The sequence below is a fragment of the Ctenopharyngodon idella genome, chromosome 23, assembly GCF_019924925.1.
Source record: "Ctenopharyngodon idella isolate HZGC_01 chromosome 23, HZGC01, whole genome shotgun sequence".
Classification (NCBI taxonomy): domain Eukaryota; kingdom Metazoa; phylum Chordata; class Actinopteri; order Cypriniformes; family Xenocyprididae; genus Ctenopharyngodon; species Ctenopharyngodon idella.
The window spans coordinates 11657317-11682675 of record NC_067242.1 but is presented as its reverse complement, the minus strand read 5'-3'; the positions used below and the strand labels follow the sequence as shown (position 1 = coordinate 11682675).

The 25359-nt window shown below is 37.3% G+C and overlaps 1 protein-coding gene across 1 annotated transcript in view; it reads right to left on the bottom strand.

The window, feature by feature from the left end:
• Nucleotides 1-10277: 10277 nt before the first annotated feature.
• Nucleotides 10278-25359, bottom strand: part of LOC127505816 (guanine nucleotide exchange factor VAV3) — a 73838-nt gene continuing 58756 nt past the window's right edge. The window contains exons 21-28 of the mRNA XM_051881657.1: nucleotides 25105-25170; nucleotides 24544-24575; nucleotides 23877-23993; nucleotides 22243-22330; nucleotides 21667-21769; nucleotides 17787-17867; nucleotides 16650-16801; nucleotides 10278-14180 (exon numbers count right to left, since the gene is read on the bottom strand). Of these exons, the coding sequence (XP_051737617.1) occupies nucleotides 14136-14180; nucleotides 16650-16801; nucleotides 17787-17867; nucleotides 21667-21769; nucleotides 22243-22330; nucleotides 23877-23993; nucleotides 24544-24575; nucleotides 25105-25170 (684 nt within the window). The 3' untranslated portion in view covers nucleotides 10278-14135. The remainder of the gene's footprint in view (nucleotides 14181-16649; nucleotides 16802-17786; nucleotides 17868-21666; nucleotides 21770-22242; nucleotides 22331-23876; nucleotides 23994-24543; nucleotides 24576-25104; nucleotides 25171-25359) is intronic.

The following is a 25359-nucleotide window of genomic DNA, read 5'->3' as shown; positions in this document are numbered from 1 at the left end:
AACTATATAGTCCAGATTACTCCAGCACAACTTCATTAAGCCACCGAACCTCATGTGACGAATTCATACAAATAAAAATAAAAATATTTCCTGGCACGGACGAGTCCCTGGGGCAGAGGCAGGTGTATGACTGAAGATTATTCTTGCCATTTTCCAAGTTAGTTTTTCACACCTCTCCAGAATACAAAACTCAGAGATCCAAATATACAAGAACTATATTGCTGTGTATCGCTCTCTCTCTCTCTCTCCCTCTCTGTGTCTCAGAGGTGCACACACACTGACACCTTAGCAGCACTGCAAGCATATTTTCTCTGGCAGTGGGGAAATAGACTTCTTTTGCAGTATGGCCAAGATAAACTAAAGATGTAATGCATTATTTAGACCTACGGCATGCCCTTTCCAGCAGTAGATAAGCAAGAAGTGTGAACACCAGACATTGTGGATGTAATTTCAATGGATGGATGTGCGCGCGCACACACACATAGCTTGGAACAACAATTCAGCTAAGGGTTAGAACTGAATGATTTAATACTATTCTTATTATAGAGTGACTACTTCCTGTTTAATAATATGGCAGCCATATTCACAGAACAAGGTGTACAAAACAATTGCTCTACTGTGTATTATCTGGGTATATTTCTGTTATGCAGTAACTTTTGAACTTTAAATTTATAAAAATGCTAAAGTATTTCTGTTAAAGATATTTATTTCTATTGTAAAGGATAAAGCAGTCTTTCAGAAGTATGCTTTAGTCAGGCCCAGTCACAAATCCAAATTAAATCAATCAAATTCATTGCTAATACTTACTGATGTTCTTGTCGTTTTCCCACAAAATTGTGTTAATTCCTGCAGGATGTCACTATGAAACTGGCTATTCGTTTTGATTTAGGACATTACAAAAGCCTCAAAAATGTATAAACCTATATATAAAAATAGTTCCATTTTTATTTCCATTTCTAAAAAAAAATAAATAAATAAAAACATTAATATTTTTGGATATTGGGGTATATGATGGGGACGGTGTTATTTTATTATTATTTATATAGTAGTTATTAATGTTTTGAATTAGCTTTTATTTTTATGTTGTTTTCCTTTTAATTTTAAGTTTTAGTAATTTTGTTAATGTGCTTTTGCTTTTTATATGTTTTATTAAAATCTATTTAGCTTTAATTTATTTTATTTCGGATTTAGTTTTGGTATATAGTAGTTTTAGTATATATAGCATGTGTTTCATGTGTTGCTAAGTCTTTCAACTTCAACTGCAAAAAAATGATAAAGAAACCAGTATGAATGTCTTTTAAACAGTACAAAATCCTGGATTTCAGTGCTTTTATCAGCTATGTGTTACTATAAATTAGTCAGATTTTGACCACGCTCAAGGCCAAAGCAAACCTGCACAACAAAAGAATGCTGCATCACAAGACACTCTTTTATTGTACTAAGCTGCAAGAAAAGAAATGTGGGTTGTTTGAGTTCATAATAATGTTTTAGTAAAATAATGTTGTTTGCTAAAGAAAAGCATCACTATTGGTCCAGGCTCTAAGACCCACCCAAAGTATGGAATCAACCACTTTAGCAACAGCCTAGAAATGCACTAAAACCACTAAGAACTGTATAGCAACACTGGGTTTTGTAGCAACACTTTTATTTACAGTATATTGCTCACAAAGTCAAGTTATACAGTCATGGTTGAAATATGACCTTTCAACAGGTTTAGGTAGGAACTGATTGTCTTAAAGGGTTAGTTGACCCAAAAATGAAAATCTAGTGATGGGCGAATCAGTGGTTCGGAGCGCATATCAAACTGCCAAAGTCGCGCCCCCTAGTGGTGAACCATTGAAATTTCGAAACACTTATGACGTAACGAAGCCTCGTTTACTGAAATCACGTGACTTTGGCAGTCCGATACGCACTCTGAACCACTGATTCAAAACAAAAGATTCGTAAAGCTTCGAAGCTTCATGAAGCAGTGGTTTAAAAATCACCCATCACTAGATATTGTTGAATAAAGTCTTTTTTTTTTTTGGTGCACAAAAGTATTCTCGTCGCTTCATAACATTAAGGTTGAACCACTGTAGTCACATGAACTGTTTTAAATATGTCTTTAGTTTCTTTCTGAGCATTGAAAAGTGTTAACTGCCTTGCTTGCAATGGAGGCCTCACTGAGCAATCAGATTTTATCAAAAATATCTTAATTTGTGTTCCGAAGATGAACGAAGGTCTTACGAGTGTGGAACGACATGAGGGTGAGTAATTAATGACAGAATTTTCATTTTTGGGTGAACTAACCCTTTAAGGGTGGTAAATCAAAATGTAAAGATCCTGTGTTGCACAAGCACAAAAATCCCCTTAGTTAATCCGAGGTCATCGGAGATCAGAGCCTCTCATCCTCCTACCTGTCCATCCGTCTGATCACTAGTTCTAAGACGTCCCACGACAGGCATCCACTCAGCTAATGAACGTCTCACCACTGTCCCTCTGCCCTCCCTTTAAAGCTTCTTTCCTCTCCACCATCTCTTTTGTTGATTTGACCAAAGTTGAATCTCTACAAAGTGAGAGATGGCATTCCAGGTCGAGGACATCAAGGATGGTCAAGTTAATGAATGGCCACCAGATGTCTGTTATTAGGCTAATGTAGTCCTCCCTGCTTCTACCCCGCTATTCCTCCTAATGGCAGCTCTCACTAGTGCAGCACGATCAGAGATTGTTGAAGAAGCAACAGGGCAGAAATATGATGAATGTGGATGGCATAGCTCAAATGAATTGGTCTTGGAATAATTTGTTGAGAAATGTTTGAGTTCATATTAAAAACTCTCATTTTTCATTGCTGTCTTTGGTATCGTATCAGGTCACAGACATTGATGAGATCACTTTTGGGTTAGCAAAAATCTCCATTTGCTTTCCATTTAATCACTGCTGTCTAGGATTAAAAAAAAAAAAAAACTGGAACTGGCAAGAAAACCAGCATCAGCCTTCAGAACAAGTTGAAAAGATACAGATCTTACTTACCTTTAATCACGTTTGTTAACGAGAGGTTTTTGGCTAATAAAATAGCTCTTGGCGCTGAATATGAGCCATGGGGAATACAAACACTGTAATTTCATGTGCTTCTTGCCAAAAACGCCAACTGTGCAGTTGTTCTCGATGGATTTTGCATTATGCACACAGACAGATATTCAAAAGTGTCAAGAAAAAAAGAAAGTGGGTTTAGTATTTTTTGTGAAGAACATATGGTGCAACCCAGGACATTATTACAAAAGCACATGTTTTTCACACAAATGTTGCTACAAAGAAGAAATGCAAAAGTCACCGATTCAGAGCTGCACACTTTAATATAATCTTGTGAATGTGAATATCGGATTTAAAATTCATAGTACCATGCCAAGACATTTTGAAAGGACTGCATGAACCCAACTGTGTTAATACAGCAGTGTTGTAAGGGGAAAAAAATTTCACCCAAAATTGAAAATTCATTATTTACTCACCCACATGTCATTCCAATGTTGTTTCTTTTGTCTCTGGAAGACAAAAGATTGAATATTCTGAAAGATATTCTGGTTCTGCTTTTCAATATAAACAAAGTGAATGAGAACTGAAGCTGTCAAGCTACAAAATAACAAAAAAAAAATAAAACCTTGACCTCTTAAAAAATAAACAGAATAAAAGTCTCAAAAGAGATCAAAACTTCAAAATAAGATTCAAACAAAAAGAAGTGCTGAAAACAAAACACAAAGAATCGCGAAGACTATTACAGGAGAAAGTGGGCGTGTAACCTGTGTTTTGAAATGGTCATTTCCCAGATAGCATCAATGATCGAAATAATGTTGAATCAATGTTAATGTGTCAACGTTAACTGCATTGAATCAATGTCTCTTTTGCACCCTCAATTAATATTGAATCAATGTTGAAATTTCAACAAAAATCAATGGTAATTGTGAGTCAAAGTTATTGCGCCACCAATTGGCAGCAGGAAGTGTGTCACTTTCAAAATGCTTTGAAATCGCCCTCTTATATTTACCCGATTCACTTCAAACCTGATCAGAATAATGTAAAGACACACAACAAGATTCTTGATATCTTAAATACAGTTAGCATGACAATGCGTCAAACTTTAATCTTCTTTCCATGTGTTTTTGAGACTCTTAACATGCTTCGAATTGCATGAAACTCAACGCACACATCAGAGTTGTCGGCCATTGGCAAAAGCTAGGAAAACTATAAATAAAAATGTGTTCTTCATATGCAACACCCTTCATATACAGTATAAAAGACAAGGAAACTTATGTGCCTGAATGTAAACCAACTAAACATGAGATTTTATACTGAACCAAGTATTTCATTAAAAACTTCCAAATGTAAATCTGCTTACCTAGGCCACAATGACTTCACCCGTCTCCAGAAGTGATTGGTGGATTTTTTATTGTCAATGTCTTGCAGCAGTGTTATGAAAAACTCTCTCTGTGGAGTTGAAGAGAATAGCTGATGCCATCATATTTCTGGATGACAAATGAAAGTGGAATATACCTGGAGGCATTCTGGAAGAGCGCAAGGGATTTGACACAGCCAGAGCGGATGGTTCTTCAGGAACCAAATAGAAACAAGCATCTCTCCCGTCTTGTAATTCTCCTGCCATGTATAGAACAACCTGCTAGATCGGGACGCTTAGGCCAACAACCTAGGGTTTAAAGCATTTATATCACTACTTATAGGCCCATAACGTTTAGTGGCTAATGAATAGAGCTGTCAAATCTACGTAGAACAGTTGTGTATGCATATTTAGTATTTTAACGGAATTTGCAACCCACTTTCAAATTCTGTCATTTATTACTCACCCTCATGGCGTTCTACACCCGTAAGACCTTCGTTGATCTTCGGAACACAAATTAAGATATTTTTGTTTAAATCCGATGGCTCAGTGAGGCCTGCATAGGGAGCAATGATATTTCCTTTCTCAAGATCCATAAAGGTACTAAAAACATATTTAATTCAGTTCATGTGAGTACAGTGGTTCAATATTAATATTATAAAACGACGAGAATATTTTGGTGTGCCAAAAAAAACAAAATTACAAATTATTTAGTGATGGCCGATTTCAAAACACTGCTTCAAAAAGATTCGGAGCGTTTTGAATCATTTGTGTCGAATCATGATTCGGATCGCGTGTCAAACCGCCAAACTGCTGAAATCATGTGACTTTGGCGCTCCGAACTGCGGATTCGACACGCTGATTCATAACGCTCCGAAACTTCCTGAAGCAGTGTTTTGAAATCGGCCATCACTAAATAATTTGTTATTTAGTTTTTTTTTTTTTGGTGCACCAAAAATATACAATGTGAGTCTTTCTGAGTGAAAAAATATTTATATTTTAACATGACTCTATATCCCTGCAAATGTTAAGTCATTTTTGCAGATCCAGTATCCATGTATTGAATCGGATTTCCTGGACTCTGCAGAGCAACACATGTCAGGATCCGGTAGCAGAAGAGACCAAAAGCATCTCTTTTCTCACCCGCTGATACATGAAAACTAGACATTGTAAGAGGCAGGGTGAGAGATGCCACATCCCTCCACTGAGAGCTTCAGCAGATCACTGGCAAGATTCTGCTCGCTGCAGACAGCAGTTTCCTTTTAAAAAAACTGCGGAGATGGTCTTATCTTATCGGGTTCAAGTGCCGGATAGACGCGAGACTGTTGTCGGTGTGTGATGGCACAGATCTGCTGTTGATGGATTCTGATGAATTCTATCATGCTGTAACTCCACGTGTATGTGTTGCTCGGCTCAGAGGATGCGGTATTAAATGTGGCCCGTGGATCTCAGGGTTTTATTACAGCCCCGTTCGGTTTTATGCTCAGGTCATGTTGAAATACAGTAACTCTTTGAGACAAAGCATTAACCCTGTAAATCCTGACAGTTTATTCAAATAAATCTACATTTTTGCATACTCTCAATTTCATTCAGAGGCCCAAACTGCACTGTAAACCCAAATAAGTTAGGCTAACTCAAAAAATTTGAGGTAATCAGTTACATTATTTTTTTTTTGAGTTATGATGTTCCCAATTTTAAGTAAGCAGAACTATCAAGTTTTGAGTTTGTAGTACTCATGCATGATAATTGCTCTTAACTTGAAGTACTGAGTTAGCTAACTCATACACTTTGATAGCAATTAACATAAAATATTTAATTAATTAACTTTTTTATTTTGAGGTCTTCCAAATCAAATGAGTTATTTACTTCACTGTAAACCTTAATAAAAAAAATCAGAAAATGTCAACACGTTAAATTGCTAACATGATAGCATGGTATAATGCTGACTGAATGAGTACAGCAGCTTAAAACACGTAACTGGCTCTCAAACCAAGCCGCATGTGCCACTTGTCACCATGATGGTAACTCTCCAAAAACCCACATTAACAGAAACTTTTCTAAATTAGCATAACAAAACATTAATCACTACTAAATCTCCCTTATCCATTAATTTTGTACAAAAAAAAAAAAACATATAACACTTAATTTTAGCATTTACTCTCCCTTTCGAGTGCCATGGGCAAAGCATGCTGGGAAATAGAAATCCCAGCCCAGTTTCAGTTAAACTTAAGTTAGTCTACATTAAAAGAAAAGAGTTCATACAACTCAAAACAATGAAACAGTTCAGTTTGCTTAAAATATATCAGTTCTGTGAACTCAAAAGAAAAAAAGTTCTAAATACTCGTAACAGTTAATTTAACTGAACTAATTTGTTAAATTTAAGTTTGTCCTACTCAAAACAATTAAGTATTTTGAGCATTAGGGTTTACAGTGTGAGCAAAATAACAGTCTTTGTAAAATGATATTTAAATGCTTAGTTTTATGATAAAAGCTTTGTATTTTTAATACAATATAATGATGATTGAGAGATGTACAAATAAATGTTCCTTAAAAGCCTGTTTTATCATTTTTGAAACTCAGATTTTTACATGATTTTTCTAAAACATGATGTATGGATAATCAAATAAACTTAAGTTGCTTCAGTCTAGTTAGGGTAAAGGGTAAAGGACACTTCGCTTTGAAAAACAAAATGAAAAGATTTAAGATTTATATTTTTTTCTGATGAAAAATGAATATATATATATATATATATATATATAAAACTGGATACATTTTCTGTAAGTAGGCCTACACTGTTATTCTTCCTTCTTTCATAAAGCATTTTATATATACAAAAAAAAATAAAAAACAAAAAAATAAATTAATAAATAAAATGTGACATGAAATATCACATATGAGATCATTTGCAATAAACATCTTGTCCCTTATTCATGTCCCTACAAACCAGTGTGACTTCTTCACATATACAAAAAGTGCGCAAACAAGAACGTTGATTGTTGCAGCTCGGTCAGTGCACACCACACCATATAAGGAGAAAAAGGTGGAGAATAAACAACTGCGCAAACCTCATTGGTTCTCACAGCTATGTCAAAACTGCAGTACTGCTAACTTATAAAGACTGAGTATGCTGCAATTAAAGTCTGTTAAATCATTGATGCAACTTAAAACAATTACATTTTCTGAACGAGTTTAGTTTTATTTTTGCTCAACATTTTTGAGTAAACCTTTATTCTTAAATTATTATTTTTAAGTTTACTGAGCGATATAAAGTGACGTCATCCAGTTAGCGGCGTAACTGACATTATCAGAAGAATCCATTCAACATTAAACTGAGTTGCAGCAGATTTCAAGTATCCAGCATGCTTTGCATCACACTCTGTAACTCTGAATAAATGTTGAAATTGAGTGTTATTTTGTGTTTTTGCACAAGATTAATAAGGGGAAGATGTGTTATTGTTTAATGTTCTGTTATTTTGGTATTTAAAGGTGTGATATTGAAGTTTTGTAGGGTCGTGGTGAAGAGTAGTGCCTATGGTTAGGTTGAGAATGGGCTGTGAAACTTTGAGATTATACTGCATGTCAATTAACAGTTCATGCAAGTGATAGTCTCTTTGATGGTACATTAGCATGTGCTGTTGCTAATTTACACTTAACTGTAAAGATTAGGTGTTAGTTTGTTCATTATTTCAAATAAATTGTAGTTACTGAATTTGTAGAGTATAAATAATATTTTTTGGGGGCTACTAGAATAATCTTTGAGTTGTTTACTTAAATGTTTTGAGTATTCTGAGCTTATCAGGTTTTAAAGTGTGACCATGCTATGAGAAAAGAAAGATTTTAAAATATTAAGAGAAGAGCTGTTGTAGTAGTAGTAGTAGTAGAGTCGGCTCTAGCAGTGAGCACATGCTGTTGGGAACTTAGGGGCCGCTGCATTTTCCTGAAATGGCTCACAAGATGGAAGACAGTGTAATAGGAAGATCAGTGGCGTTGCTATTAATACATTAGGAGACTGCATGCGGGTGTGTGAATGTGGGCTGTAGGACTTGATATTTACACGTCGGCTACTGCCTTTTCCACTGACAGCTCCCAGATGGCCACTGCAGCAAATGCTGCCCAACATGGATCTTTAAGGAGACGTCTACCAGACACTGTGGACAAAAAGCAAATATTATGAGCTTTTACAGGTGCTCCATTATTAAAAACAATATCCTCTGCAGATCGTTGTATAATAATCAAAATACCAAGGTACAGGCTCACTCGATATGAGAAAAACACAAAAACCGAGTGCATTTTGTTAAATGTCAAAGATGGTTTCTTCTGGATAGAGGTGGGTACATAAAATCAGTTTGTTTTGCGGGTAGATGTCACTTTTGATGTAGTTTAACGCGTCTTTCTTTAGTTCCAGGCTTTCAGGGAAGAGTCTTCTGTCTGATTTCTCTACATTTACACCAGCAAATGAGTGTTTACCTCAGGAGCTGGAAGTGGGGATAAAGGGGCTCGAGACTTCTGCCGCAGTCATGACTTTTCTGTAAATCAATCCTCATCTGAGCAAGCTTTCTTCTGCAGACATTGCTTTGAGGCGATAGATTGAGTCTCGGCAGACACTTTGAGCGCCTCAACACCAACCAAATGACCCCGTCGTCTTCCTCAGAACGTGTTCTCCACATACGCTCAAACAGATGGTGACCGGCACTGTTTTAAGCCCTATTTTACACGCACACTTTTCTACATGACTACAAAATTTGACAGCAAGTTCTCTTCCCAGCCGCATACATGAATGCACAAGTCTGCCAACCTTGAGGACTGACATATTTTTTGAGCTAACTGAAATGCAAAAGTCTTTCGCATTGTGCATTAAAGGGATAGTTCAGGCAAAAATGAAAATTCTGTCATCATTTACTAAATTAAATTAAATCTGTTCAGCGTATAAAGTGATCGGTGTCTCTTCAGAAAATTTTGACTAAACCGCTCAATTCATATGGATTAGTTTTAGGATCTGTTTATGAACTTTTTAAAGCATCAAAGTGGTAGTTGCGTAGCTGTCAATGGAGGGAAAGAAATCGCTCGGATTTCATTAAAAATATTATCATTTGTGTTCCGAAGATGAACGAAAGTCTTACAGGTTTGGCACGACATTAGAGTGAGTAATTAATGACAGAAATTTCATTTTTGTGTGAACTAACCCTTTAATATTCTGTTGTTGCAGTACCTAAAACTAGAAACTCCAAATGTAGGGTTATTATCATTTACTAAAACATTGAAATAAAGCTGAAACGAAATATAAATATAAATATTAGATGAAACACCTAAACTAAATGAAAATTGTAAAAAATGTAGCTTTGGCAACTACCTGAAATAACTAACAGTTTAAGCTTTAAAAATATTAACTGAAAATACATAAAAACTAAAACCGAACAAACTAAAACTGAAATAAAAGTAAATGAAACCTAATAATAATATAAAAACACTAATGAAACGACAAAAGCAAATTACTTTTGTTAAATCAAAACATTAATAAAAATGAAGATAATTTATATCTAGTTTACTAAAATAACACTGCTCCCACGTAGAGGTTCAATATAAGAATAAAGGTAAAAAAACAACAACTCATAAAATATTGATTTAAATTTTTAAAGATAATTTATTGGTATATCACTCGGTACATCAGTAGAAAAAAATATTTAGGAGTGATTTTAACAAACAATTGGTTAAATTATTAAAATCAAACTGTTTAGCACATTTTCTTTACCCAATTCCTTCCGTCTTTGAGTTAATTGATTTTGTTTCATAATTTAATCAGATTAACCTGCCCTAAAACCAACCATTTGCACTGGCTTCTCACTCCATTAAAGTTTTTCCACACAAACCCAGACACAAAAGACTGCAATGCAGTTTGCAAAAAGAAGCGATATACATTTTTATTGCAACTTTATTAACATATATACAGTTTCAAGTGCGATACAGCAGCTAGGTGGCGCTGCAGGACACTCGGATTGCACTGCTACAGGTTAGGCCACTGTGGTGGTTTACATGGCGGCCAGGCTTGTGTATGTCTTTGGCTTCAGTGGACAGCAGATCATTAAACATGAGCCCCTCAGAGTACCGTCATTCTGTTACTCAAGGTTGATTACATAAATATGGCTTTTTGCTTGTTTAATAGCCCCAGAAATTGTTGCACATAGAAAATGCCACAATAGCAATTATTACACACACAAAAAAAGCACGAGACATTTAGTGACTTTCAGCACAACAAACCAGACTTCAAATATGCGCTCACTTAACTTTTATGCCCTTAGCATTACATAAAAAAGTTCGAAGGGCATCTAGATAAAGAGTGGAGAATATGATTATGAAGGTGTGAGTGGAGAAAACATCAGGCGATGCCGCAGAAAGAGAAAATAGAGACAGAAATCCCTTTCCTTCGAGGTTAGAGATTGCTGGGTGATTAGTGGCCCACAACTCTGTTGAAACAAACTCTGCCGTATATAAATATATAACGACGTGTGGAAGCCTGTTAAATCCGTCCTGTCAGGGTTCATCTCTGGGGAGAGAGGAGTGGGAACAGATTACCGGTGAGAAAGCTTAGAAAACCAATTCTACCGCTCGCAGTTAGAGTGTAAGGGAACAGCGAACCCAAGAGAAGACCATAATCTGCCTCGGGCACGGATTTCGCCCCAGATTTCGGTGCCAGACCAAAAATCCTCTTTCAGTCGAAGCCCGAAAGAAAAAAAAAGCCAATGCTAAAACCAACCTTTAACCTTTAGAAATAAAGGGAGGGAGAGGTATGGTCATGCCATAAACAGCTGGTAAATGTGATTTTCCTAATGAGAAGTTAATCTACTCGAATCCTCTGTGACATAACAACAGTGAGGAGAGAACTGATACAGCGTTACAGGAAAATACTGAATCTTTAAATATCATTGGGCCTTATGCTGCCTTTAAATCATGTCAGAATGATCATATTTATGAGTTGAGCGTACATGAAAGTTATTAGCTGGGAAACTTTGAGCCCAGAGTTTCTGAATGTGTTAATGGATCATGACGGAAGCTAATTAGTATAGACTTTTTTTCACAGCAACGCCATCTTTGTTTTTTAGTGGTCTTTTTAGTTTGTCTTTCAAACTCATTAGTACAGACTTTCCTGAACTTAAAGGCAGCATTATGATAACTGGGAGAATTGAAGGAAAGAACCAAAGAGGAGGAAGGAAAACTATAAGCTCATCAGAAGAGGGTGAGAATGAAGAGAGATGCATCTGGTAATGATGCTGCCACTTAGTGGTGTTACATTGTGCTACATTGAGACAAAGATCACACAATGAGACGGCTGATCGATGCCTTATTCACATTATACATTTAAAAGACAAAATCTTTATAACACAGATAAAGATATATAAATCAATAAATATTTACCTTTTTTACTCTACACATCTCATTTTACAGGAATGAAAAAAATACATAATTCTTGCTCACATGACAACTTTGTACATTATGTAGCTCTTTGGGAAGGCAAAAGTAAAACGATAAAAGATTTGTCTTTGTGTTCAATCAAAGCATAATGTGAAGAAAGAACAGCCAGTTATAAATGGAGACGCTTTACATTGGACTTCTTTATAGGCACATGGGAGTGTATTTCTGTTTATGCGTTTCATTTTTATCGGTTGAAGCTTTTCAGTCATTTGTCGGTATTCCTTTGAATGTCTTTTCCTGTCAAAGTCTCTTCTTAGATCACAAATAAATAAATAATCCTTTGTGAGTGCACTTTTATCTAACCATTTGAGACAAACCAGCAGTTTGAGTGTTTCCTGATTTGACCTTTCTCCTGTTATAGAGTCTGTCACCTCAACACAGTCTAAACACTCTGAAAACTTTCATTTCATCACAGTTTAGAGGCAGTTCAGATTGCACAGATCTACACGTAGTTGCAGACAGGTAAAGCATTCACCTAATTCATTACAGCACTGGAAAATTCTTGGAAGAATGAGTCCCAAAGGGGAATACTGCAGGAAGTGAAAAGTATCCAGTATCCTATCCGACAGTACAGAGCACTGCTATATTTAGATTTAATGAAGAAATGTCTTACTAACCCTTGGCCAAGAAGGTTGTCAATATACACTAATGGTAAACTAATGCTTAAGAGTCTATGATTGGATCTTTACTGATGTGATTATTACGTTTCTAGCATGTTATATGTTTGGCAACAGTTCTTCTGACCCTAATTGATGGAGTGTGTAGCTTTTACATTACTTAAACAGCCATGTAGAAAGACAAATCATGGCCAAATGATGTTATTTCCATCAAGAGGTGCATCAATTTTGGTCAAGATCTTATACTGACAATGTAAGAGGTGAGCACTCTGTAAAGTCTCCTCCAGCACATCCCAAAGACTTTCAATGAAATTAAGTTCTGGATTCAGAAGTACCAATTCATGTGAAAATGATTCTTCATGCTCCCTCCCAACCATTCTTTCACAATTTGAGCCTGATGAATCTTGGCTTTGTCATTCTGGCATATGGCCATGATGTGTCTTCCTATATGGTTGTTTAAGAAATGAAAAGCTACACACTCCATCAATTAGGGTCAGAAGAACTGTTGCCAAACATATAACATGCTAGAAACATAATAATCACTTCAATAATGATCTAGTCATATACTCTTAAGCATTTGCCTATTTAAATCCAAACTTCTTTTTTTTTTTCGGGCAGTGTATTATATCAGCACAATATTGGCCACCCTAAAATTTAGATATCTGCATCAGATCCATATCGGTCAACCACTAATTTACACATCACGAAACTTTCAAGAGTTCTGATTCACTGGATTTAAAACAGAATGATCTGCCTCATTGTTTTTCAATGTGTCAATTCTTCTTGCAAATGTGTGTAAATCCCCCTCATTAGTTGATTGAGAAGGCACTGTCTGCGCTATCTACCAGGATCCTTTCTGGATGGGGTGACACAATGCTTTCGGGGCCGTGAACCCCTGCTGAAAAAGCTGTTTACAGGCCTGTCACCTGCGATCCCTTTTGTTTCCTGTCAACGTCTCGCTGCGTGTCTCCCTGCCGACATGGTACCACGTAAATCAGATAAACACGCCGTGACAACCCCACAATATATCTCCCGAGATAAGCGTGCCAGAAACACGACGCACAAAACAACCGGTCGTTCACTTTAAGTGGAAATCTGAAAATAAGAGAGATTTCGTAGGAAGGAAACAGGGAAGAGACAGCAATCAATTACCGCAGCCTACATGGCAGGGAGCTATGATCTTAATCGGAGATGAATAGCAGGGTGGGAGGGTCTTCCGTGTGTGAGAACACCTCCAGGGCAGTGTACACACGGGGAGGGGGCATCATCAATAATAGTGGAGGTAAGGAGGACTCAGGCAAGGTCAGGACAAACATGTTTCCCTGTGAGCCGACAAACCGCCACATACATACAGAAATAGCTCACGGTGTAAGTCCGATTCCGTGCGTTCCATCCTAGGCCTGGATTTATCCGCGACGCCACGTCCAGGCGCCCGAAAGGGTCTTTTAAGATGCAGTCTGGCTGAGGGTTCGGGGTTGTGTTTTATAATCTGCTCCCTGAGAGACAGTCCTTCATCTATCAAACCCTGTGCACTTCCTCCAGGATAGACAAACAAGACAGAGATTGAGCAAGAGCACCAGCCAATCAGCTGACTCTGTGACTCAGCTCAGTGTAGTCCAGTCGAATGCAGTCCATCTGCTTTTTTCCTTCAATTTCCTTTCTCTTGTGTGCGATCGTTGAGCCGTTCACTCCTCGCCCTCTTCTACGTACGTGGAGGGGAACCAGCCCACCTGTGGATGAGACAGAACAGAAGGAATGAGTGATTAGAGTAGAAGGTTGCGGGGGGTATTACAGAGGATTTGCGTCACTTCATTGCCTGGATAACCTTGAGGATGCGCCTGCTGCAAGAGGAGGGGAAGAGAGCCGGCGCTGGATTGTTTAAGCAATTCTGGTGGCTGCACACAGGCCTGAGCAATAATATCCAACAGGACAGTACGACAGAGCTGTTTTTTCTTTTGATCGGCCAAATCAGGGAGGGAGAAGAAATGGCTGTGCTGTTCCTGTGATCGTCTACTATGACTATGTTGCGATGCACATCGTTTTTCTATACTCAATGGCTGTCAGGACCACTATCGTCAAAGATGATTGACAGTTAACATACAGTTTGGATTGGCAGTATGGTTTTGTTCTGGGTAAGAACTCCCTGCCCACCTAGAAGGCGACGTTGCGCAACATTCCCTAAAGGTGATGAACCTTTGAACCTGATCCGAACCTTTACAGAACATAAGGGACGTTCCTAATGGAAGGGACGTTTGGTAATGAAAGTGCTGCAGTTCAAGGTTCCTTATATGACTTTAGAGGGACGTTCCATTTTGGTTATTTTATGGTCACATAAGAATGTTACAAAGAGGACATTTGGGACGTTAACAGAACGTTCCCACGCAGTCCTCTGTTGGTCATTTAATAACGTTCTGGGCATAACTTTAGGGGGACGTTGTATTTTGGTTATTTTATGGTCGCGCGAGAACGTTACAAAGAGGACATTTGGGAAGTTAACAGAACATCCTATAGTAATAGTCCCCTAAACATTCCCAGAACGTCCTGAATGTTCCCTGAAGGTCCGCCAAATAATGTCCCCCAACCCTTAAAAGAACTCCACATCGTGACCGTCTCAGAACGTATTGGGAACGATATTAGGCAACGTCCACAACACCAGTGGGGACGTTCTGAGAACGTTCTGGAAATGTTAAATTTGTAGCGGGGTGCCCATCCATGCAGCCTAGCATGGATAAGAGCAGGGAGAGCAGCGATAACCCTTCTTTGGGTAAACAGAACAGAACCAACATAAATGTATTGCAGATTTATTTATTTTTTCAAATAATTGAATGTACAACATGATTCGAGAAAAATGAGTCTGATTCAAAGAGAAATATCAGAAGGCCAAGTTCTGACTGGACGACAGGAGCTGATACTGTAGGCCGGATTGTCCACCACAAGGCAACAAAAACAGAAACCAAGCATCCATCAAAACATCTTTCCACGCAACACTGTTGACAGTCACAGCTGGTTAGGACAAAACGCAGATTAACAATGGAGAGATGTGATTTATTGGTTGACGTTTTATCATGTCACACCTCGAATACAATTTGAATACAAAAGGGACAAAAGCAGTTCTGTCCATTTCAGAAGGAGGCAGGGGAACTATTCAAAGCACTGATCCCAAAATCTATTACTGCCATCCATAAAACAGCAACGTTTTATTCACTAAATTACACTTACAGCCTCCCTGATGAAACTATTATAACACAGCTCAAGAGGCTCAAAAAAACATTTGACAGTTCGATACGCTTTAAGTACAAATAAGCTTTTGGGCTCAGTATGAAATAATGCCGCTTAATTTGATAGTGATGCCACATTTTCTGTGCGGTTTCAGTTCACTGACATTCTTAGCAGGATGTCTGTCATCTTAGATTAGAGAAGAGAAGCACGTTATCAACAAACAGTAGTTTTGCTCTGTGACTGTGCACTAAACGCACTTTATATTTTAAAATACAGATTACTGTGTACTTTTTAAATATTTAAATACATTAAATATTTTACTATCTAGTAAACTTATATTGTTATAAAATAAAGCAAACTGTGTTAAAATGTGCAGTGTAAACTGAAGCATACTACAAGAAATACTGTATGCCATAATGATAAGCATTCCTTTAAACCTGTTTCCAGTTTGACAAATGAACTGGAAGCCATTACTTCAGTCTTCAGTGTCACATGATCCTTCAGAAATCATTCTAATAGGCTGATTTGCTGCTCATTTCTTATTATCAGTGTTGAAAAAAGTTGTGCTGCTTAATTTTGTGGGTTTTTTTTTTAGGATTTTTGATAAATAGGATGTTCAAAAGACCAGCTTAATTTGAAATAGAAATCTTTTGTAACATTTTAAATGTCTACTGTCACTTTTGATCAATTTAATGCATCCTTGCTGAATAAAAGTATTAATTTCTTGAAAATATTACTTGTTTTTTTTTATTTTAGAATTGTTTTTGTTTTTTTTATTGATTGATTGATAACTCAATGTCATGTCATGTCATGGCATGTTGTACAATTCAACATCCCATTACATGAAATTATGTCAAATTTTTAGAATTCTATTTAAAACTTTTATTGTTGCATGAGTTTCACATACTATTTATGCAGTGTATAATATGTAGTATGCAGAAAGCTAGCATACTTTCAAACACATCTACACACACACTCACCCGCCCGTTGACTTCGCCCCTCCACCAGCCATTGGCTCCAGTTTTGCTGTAGATCTTCACCACATCGCCCTCCTGCAGAGACAGTTCCCGCGTGTCCCGGGAGCTGAAGTCGTAGCGGGCTATCGCTACACCCATCACCTTGGGAGTGAACACTGTAGAGACAAGAAATAAGAGTGAACATTTAGCAGCAAACATCCCAGGATAGAAATGAAGATGAAAATCAGACAAAATTAACCAGACAAACAGAGAGAGGATGGATGCAGCAGAGTCGGGCTGTATAGTTTCCCTGAGGACTCTTGTAATCACCGCACTCCTTCATGTGTTTGCCTGCCTTAGCACATCCACTCTAAATAAATGATTCTCGTGAATCTGGGACGGGTCCAATCACAGCTGAAGTGGCTGTTTTGATTATGTCTTGAGATGTGTCAACAGCATAATCCGCTGGGTTAATTACATTTCAGGAGACTTTTCCCTCAAAAACACATCATGTTCCTTCTACCAGCTCACTGACTATTGGACGTTTTGTTGGACTCGTTTCGCGGTTCTCTCTAAATGCGGTGGGCCGAGGGAAATACGTGGTGGCGGATTCAAATGAGCCTTTGTTTTATCGGACTTCAGAGGCTCTGAGGACTTTGTGAACGGCAGCCAGAGAAGCTAGGCCCTCCGCCAGACGTGTGTTGATGAAATCCGCCTCGGTGCCAGGATGCTTTCTCTTCAGCTGTTTTAAAGTGAGCAAGACTTGTACAGACAGAGAACTGGCTGCCAGTTAGCTGCCGTCATGCTCAAAGAGAGAAGTTTGTAAAGGAGGGAGAGAGAGATGTCACAAAGTTAGGCCGACTCCTTCCTTTTCATCACAGCTCCTTTGACAAAAACAGCCCGTAATGACGGATCTAATAAGCTAACTACCTGAAATAAGATAATGATGAGTCATAGTGTCTGTCAGTCAGTGTCGTGCGGCTGACAAAAGACATATGGTGCATGCATTAAAGGAGATGATAGCGGCTATGATATGATCTATAAACAGACACGCACAATGACATGGGAGGCGGGGTTAAACGCAGGGTGGGCATGGCAGCCTCAGATCTCCTACGACCTTGACAAAATGACACCAATGGATAAGAAAACGTGTACCTGTACCTGACCAGAATGGGGCGGTAGAGGGGGGGACAAAGCTGTAGCCGGCAGGAGTTAGAAAAGACAGGCCGCAGAGCAACGGGGCTGAGGTGGGCGGAGGCATGGGCGCGGTGGGGCGAGGCGGAGTGAGGTAGGGGTGCGGCAAGGGTAAAGAGAAGAAAAGCAAAAGAAAAAGCATGTTTAATTGAAACGTAACATTTGCAAGCAAACAGAGCAGATTGTAAACTTCGTGCATCAACACTTGGCCTGATTCTAAGTGCTTCACATTGGTTGTATGCGGTAGAATGCCAGTTGTGGGATATTTCTATTCAAGTCCCATTCCTCTGAGAACTTTCGGTGAGGTCTGGGTTTACTCGTAAAACTCCAGTTGTGTCTGCGCTCGGCTGTGGCAGTGAAGCGAATTCCCCTCGCCATCTGATGCTCCATCTGACCGGCTCGGCCCAGAGCGTCACGGACCCCTAGCGTGTCAGCAACACAATATGTTTCCTCATCCACTCTTCTGTGGAAGGCGGCCAAAGCAATACGGCAGTGTAACTAACAAGACATCGATGAACACTGAACAATCTGATGATTGGGAGTGTGTCATATCTTTGAAAAGATGTCTCCACCTACTTTTTATAAATGTGAATGTTTGAAGCTTGTCTAATCTCAATTGGTAAAATGTTCCATATTTTTGGAGTATAATGGCTAAAAGCAGCACCACCAGAACCATCTTCATTAAATTAAAAAAGTGAGATAGATAGATAGATAGATAGATAGATAGATAGATAGATAGCTAGATAGATGGGTTTGAGTCCCGCTTAGAGTGGGTGGTTTGAACAGGAGGGGTTGCATTGGTGCCGTCACCCGGATGGGAGTGAGGTTTAGGGGGGTGAGTGTAACTGTTGTAGGCTGGTAAGAGCTGTGTGTGTAAACCTCACTCCCCTGTTCTCAAGAGGCGCTCTAGCGACTGATGCTAGAGACTGCGGTCTTTAGCCTCCTTGTTAGAGCGCCCGACTCCCATGCCAGCGGACCGGGCTTTGAGTCCTGCTTATAGCGGGTGGTTTGAACGGGAAGGGTTAAATGAGTCCACACCTTTTCAGCACTAATTTTTTCACTGCGTGTCTTTAGTAAATCCTGACAGTTCAGAGGCGGAGCTTCCCTCAAAACTATGAAGACATTTATTTTCTTTGGAATAATGTGCACTTTTGAACATCCACAGTAAGACCAGAAATGTTCTAAGAACATAAATAAGGTCCATTTTAAATGTGTTGTTGATTTTAAAAAGAAATACATTCAGAAAATAGAACAAAATGTCTGGTTTTGAACTCTGAAATCTAATTACTCATCACTATGTCTCAGCTTCCTCTTATTTCATTTCATTTCTCACTCTCCATTTCCCTCTTGCTCATCCGGTCGTTCTCTGGCAAGCAGTTCAACTCCGACTGGGTTCAGAAGCATCTCATGTCTTTCTTAAACATCTGTTCAAAGTTTTGAAGGGACAACCCAAGCTGAGGCTAACCGAGCTCATGAATTTATGCAGGAGCTCATGCTGTGTCTCCAAAAGGCCTTGTCTCCGACCACTATCCAACCTGTGATGTCCGAGCTACTGATGGGCACTTGAGATTCCACCCACGTCACTCCAGGAAAGCTAAACACCCGTCCGCCCACTATTCTGCAAACGCTGCGAGGCTCAAACCTCCAGCCTTCAGCATGTCGTTACCCATAACGTAAATATTCAGGGTTATGGATTTGCCGTCTATCCCGCATGGCTCGCTTCACATTCGATGGAATATAAGTAGAAACGCAGCATAGCTGACAGCATCTCCAGTGCTTCCTGGATATAAATAAAAATGAGGAGGGAAAGGGCAACCATCAAGCAATTTGTTCTGTCTTCACCTGTGAATTAAAGTCAGGATTATTTCGGTGTCCAACAAGAACAACGCAATGCTGATTTTTTCCGGTTGAAACTCTCTTGCTGTACTCTGCCTACGTAGGGTCAATTTACCACTTAGAGTAGATGCCCCTGTTGCTCTATACGTCCTGTTTACATGAAAGACTTGTGCGCCTCTGGCAGCCATCTCAAAAACAATTGCATATGATTTGCATGTATTGACACATAAGCAGACGCTCAGATGAAAAAAAAAACAAAGAAGCTGTGCTGCATGGGAATAGAGCTTGGGGATGAGAAGAGAAAAACAGCAGCAATGGATGCTGGGAGATCCATTCTTTGGTCAGAGTTGTCGAATCGCTTTCGTCCTCTTTGTTAAAGCAGTGAAGTGTTTGAGTGACGTCCCCCCAGCTTCTCAATCTGCCAACATTTCCCAATTGCGACAAGGCCCTCGCTGTGACATATGGAGCTACAATAAAATCTCGTCTAAGCGCTGATTGCAATGCGCCATAAACTCTCAGATCAGGCTGTAAGCACAGCTCAGTAGCTCAGGGTTTACTAACAGCCCCTGTTTGAGAGTTTTAACTCGTTCCTCTCCCACAGCTGGAAAACAACACAGATGTCTTAAGAGCTTTCGCAACCACAAAGCCATGAACAGACAGAAGATCACTAAAACTTCTTTGGCCAGAAACAAGTATGCAAATGCTGATGTGAATGCTGCAAGTATGTTAGTTTTTAACTAAAAAATGAGCCCTGCATGAACATACACTTTTCGTATATGTGCTATATATATATATATATATTATTTTATAATTAAATTAACTAAAACATTTAATTCAAATAATAAGTGAAATTAATTAATATAAATAAAAATAAATAAATAATTAAGCTTTAAACAAGGCTTTATTTATTTGATCAAAAATACAGTAAAAACATTATTACAAAATAGTGCTATCAAACTATCCAAATAAAAGTTTGTGTTTACATAATATATGTGTGTGTATTGTGTATAATATATATATATATATATATATATATATATATATATATATACACATGCATGTATATATTTAACAAAAATATATATTTATAAATTATATATAAATATAAATATATAAATATACATGTATACATGTAAATATTTCTTAAATAAATACATGTATGTGTGTGTATTTAAATATACATAATAACAGTACAGTACACACACATATATTATGTGAACACAAACTTTTATTTTGGATGCGATTAATTGCGATTAATCGTTTGACAGCACTATTTTGTAATAATGTATTTACTGTATTTTTGATCAATAAATAAAGCCTTGGTGACCATTTTCTATTTTAAAATATTTTAAAATGTAGTTTATTCCTAAGATGGCAATGCTACATTTTTGAAGAAGGATTCTTTCAGGAATAGAACATTTAAAAGAACAGCAATTTGAAATAGAATTTCTTTGTGAATTCTTTACTGTGAATTACTGAAAATTAAAGAAATTCTTACTGACCCTAAATTTTTGAATGGTATATATACAATTAAATATAATAAATTATTAAAATATTTTTATTTTTTATTTATTTTGTTTGATATTTCCAAAAGTAACGTGAAATTGAGCTAGAAGCATTTGCATTATACTAGTGCATGTTTCAGGCTTTATAATCGTACATACTGTAGTATGAAAATGTACCTTCTGTTTTTGACAAACTAAGAGAAATGTATCTTTAAACATCAAGACACCTGTGAACATGTGAAAAGATTTTGTCTCAAACGCATGTGTTTAAAGACTTTCAATGAGGTAACTGCTGCCTTAGCAGCCGCCCTGGTGACCATAGCTACTGGTCATCACAACAATGTCACATGTTTTCAACTATTAAACATGAATCATTGTTTATACTCAAACTAAGATTAAACAAACAAAGTGAGGCTTTTGTGTTATATAAAACAAGAGTACATTTTGTTATTGGCGAGTCGTGTTTGCGTGAATTTGAAACTTGCATGTTTGTGTACAGGACGTACTGTTGGCTCCATTCTCCGGCTCTCGGTAGGCGAACTGCAGGGTGGTATCAAGTGTCCTGAATCCTTCCCGCAGAGAGTGATGTTTGTAATACTCGATCAGCTCCTGCATTAAACACACACATACGCTCAACATGATGTCAGTTCGCATAAAAGCGTGAATATCTACAGCCATTAAAAGGGAAAATAAAAAATAAATATATGAACGGATTCAATATGACTCCAGCATTCACAATCCAATAATGTTATTTAACTGGCATTTGCGAGATCGAATCTAAAAGTGCTTTCAAAAAGAAGCTGACAAAAGACATTTGATTTTTCTAGAGAATAGAGACATTAAGCAGCATGATTTCCTAATGCCCTTTAGAAGGCAAACAGATGACAAAACAAAAGGGATTGTATAAATGATACAAAGAGATTTCAAATGTAATAAGCTGGTATAATGCAAACATTTATCTTTATTGCACAGATTCCACCGACCTTAAAAACATATGAGTGTAACATTTACTTTTCACTCTATATGATAAAGACGTTTTAATAAGACTTTGCTGAAAACTAGTACAAAACATTAGCACTTACTAAAATGCTTCTGAACTTCCTATTTTCTGCAATGTAGAAGGATCCCTCCTTTGTTAAGATCTTGATGTGTTTCACGTCGTTGTTGTACCTGTGGGCCATGAATAAATGATGAGAGTAATTTTCTGGTGATCATTGCGATCGATGCTGCCTATCCCCTATGGGAAGCTGCCATAGTAATGCATGGGGCAAAGAGCTTTTCATGCAGGGAGAAAGGGTCGATAGCGAGGGGTGGGGCGTCTCCATTAGTCCTTGGATTAAAAGTTACGAGCTCACATTTTTTAGAGAGAAAGTGCACAGGACTGTCTGAAAACAAGAAACACTGATAAAATTGCCATCTCATGGGGCAGCTTTTGTCATTCGGCCTTGCGCTCAAACACACGCACTATAGAGTTGTCCTATCGTTGTTTGAGTGTTTGAATAAAACAAATCAAATCTTTTTTTTTAATATTGTTGTGGGTTACGGAGCACCGCACATGACATGCAGACAAAGAAATATATGTCAAGGCCATGAATTAAGAATTTGTTCCCATGGTTTATTAATTTGCTCCCTTGTTTTAGTAAAACGTGGCCACGTTGAATTAATTCCTTTCCTCGTTTTGATTTAACTAAAACAAGGGAACAAATTACTAAAACGTGCTGATGTATCATTAAGTCGTGGTAACGAATTGTTAATGCATATTTTTTTCCATAGTTTTTTACAAGAATGTTTTTTTTTCTAAGGCACGTTTATAAAAGCTACTTAAATATTGTAATTGAACTATGACCTAATCCTGGCTTAATGTAAGCCCTGTCTGTGAAACCAGGACTGTGTTTCCCAAAAGCATCATAAGCCTAAATTGATTGTAGAACCATTGCCACCAATGCAAGTTATAAAGTCAGAATTGTGAGATATAAACATGCAATTGTGAGAAAAAAAGTCAGAATTGCATGAAATAACATGCAATTGCGAGAAAAAAAAAGTCAGAATTGTGAGTTTATATTGTAATTCGGACTTTTTTCTAGCGATTGCATGTTTATATCTCGTAATTCTGAATTTTTCTCGCAATTATGTTTATATTTCACAATTCTGACTTTTTTCTAGCGATTACGTGTTTATATCTCGCAATTCTGACTTTTTTCTTGCAATTGCGCATTCATATCTCGCAATTCTTACTTTTTTCTCGCAATTGCATTTATATCTTGTAATTCTGACTTTTTTCCTTGCAATTATGTTTATATCTCACAATTCTGACTTTTTTCCTTGCAATTATGTTTATATCTCACAATTCTGACTTTTTTTCTAGCGATTGCATGTTTATATCTCGTCATTTTGATTTTTTTTCTCGCAATTGCACATTTATATCTTGTAATTCTGAATTTTTTTTCTTGCAATTGCGTGTTTATACCCCACAATTCTGACTTCATAAATCGCAATTGTGAGTTTATATAAAAAAAATCAGAACTGCGAGATAAAAAGTTGCAATTATCTTTACAGTTTTTTTTAAACAAGCTTCCATACTCCACAGTGGATGAAATATTGCAGTTATGAAACTTTTTCTCAATTAGTGTTTAGATTAGTTTTTTACTAATTAGTCATTTTTGTTTTTAAACATTTTTTTCATAGTAAAATAACCAGGTGTGCTGTTTTAACTCACCTGATGCTGATGGCATACTCGTTAAACTCTCGGCTTCTGTGACGGACCAGGTACGTACTGCTCCTTCTGTTGAGCAGCGCAGCCTCTGCCTGCAGCCTCTCCATTGGGCCAGCAAACCTGAACGAAAGGTCAGAGGTCAGAGTTGAAGGGCTTGATGGGCAACACACAATGTTAATAAGCTAACAAGGCAATAGTGCTGAACTGTGGTTGCAAAAAAAAGTCACATGAATTTACAACTGTATTTACTGTATTTCAGTAAACAGAATGGGAGCATAATGAAATATTAGGGGGGGCACAGAATTACGAAAATTATGAGAAATTACATTAAAAAAATGTAATGGTAATAATACATTTCATTATCCAAAATATTTATTTTATAGTCAAATTTATAGATATAATAATAAATATAGATTTATAAATTTAAGAAATAATATGAATATTTTGTAAGATTCTCCCAGTTATTTGTAGTATGTATAATGTAGTTTGCAAAATATTTTAATTATAGTAATTAATAAAAAGAAATAAAATACTTAAATAATAATGAAATGTTAGGATATTTTAACACAAAATGATAAATAGAAGAAAAAATATCAAAGATGGTAATAATAAAAATTATTCTTATATTCTGGTAAAAATGATATTCTGGTAGTGAGAATAAAGATCGTACCAAGGCTGGGAAGAGTAGTCAGTAGGTTTCACCTAAAAAAGATAAAGGGATAAAAAAAATGTGAGACTGAGAGAAACAGAATCAAAAAGAGAAAGTAGAGCACACATGTGTGCTTTTGTTCTTTAAATTCCACTCAACCTGATTTTCATACAGTATTTTTAACTTGCAGCTCAAGTCTGGGACAATACAGCTCATATTAGCACTAAAATCTGCCCCACTTACTGTATCTGGTTTTCTAAATGCACTCATAAAGATAACCGAACATACTTTTTTCTTAATATGACATACATAATTATGATTGTAAATCATCTTGCTGATAACAGTGTGTTATCACATTCTGTCCACGTGACAAAACCAGCATTACAGTAAACAAACACACAATCACCCACAATGCACCTGTCATTCAAAAACAACACTGAAGAAGTGCTTGCATACCTAAACCATTTGAAAACAACATGCACACAAGGACAAGACTACCTTGCCTTGATCTCATTTGTTTTTGTTTGGCAGAGAATACAGAATGTTTTTAACATCATAATATAATCTGGTATTTGTACTCACACATGGGCAAGGCTTCACTGCGTCGCTTGGAAAGAAGCCAACCTCCTTAGTTGCCAGGACTTTACCCTGAAACCATGGCAGATAATTACATTATGTTCAGTTGGGCAACTCCTCCTCAATAATTCAGTAACAATTAGTACTTAACACAAGTCAGGACACGCCACAAATTTACAGCCGAGAGTTAATCAGAGCTGAAAAAGTCTTAGGAGAATACGGGAAGAATACCAGGAGAATGAGGAAACAATGTAATAGATC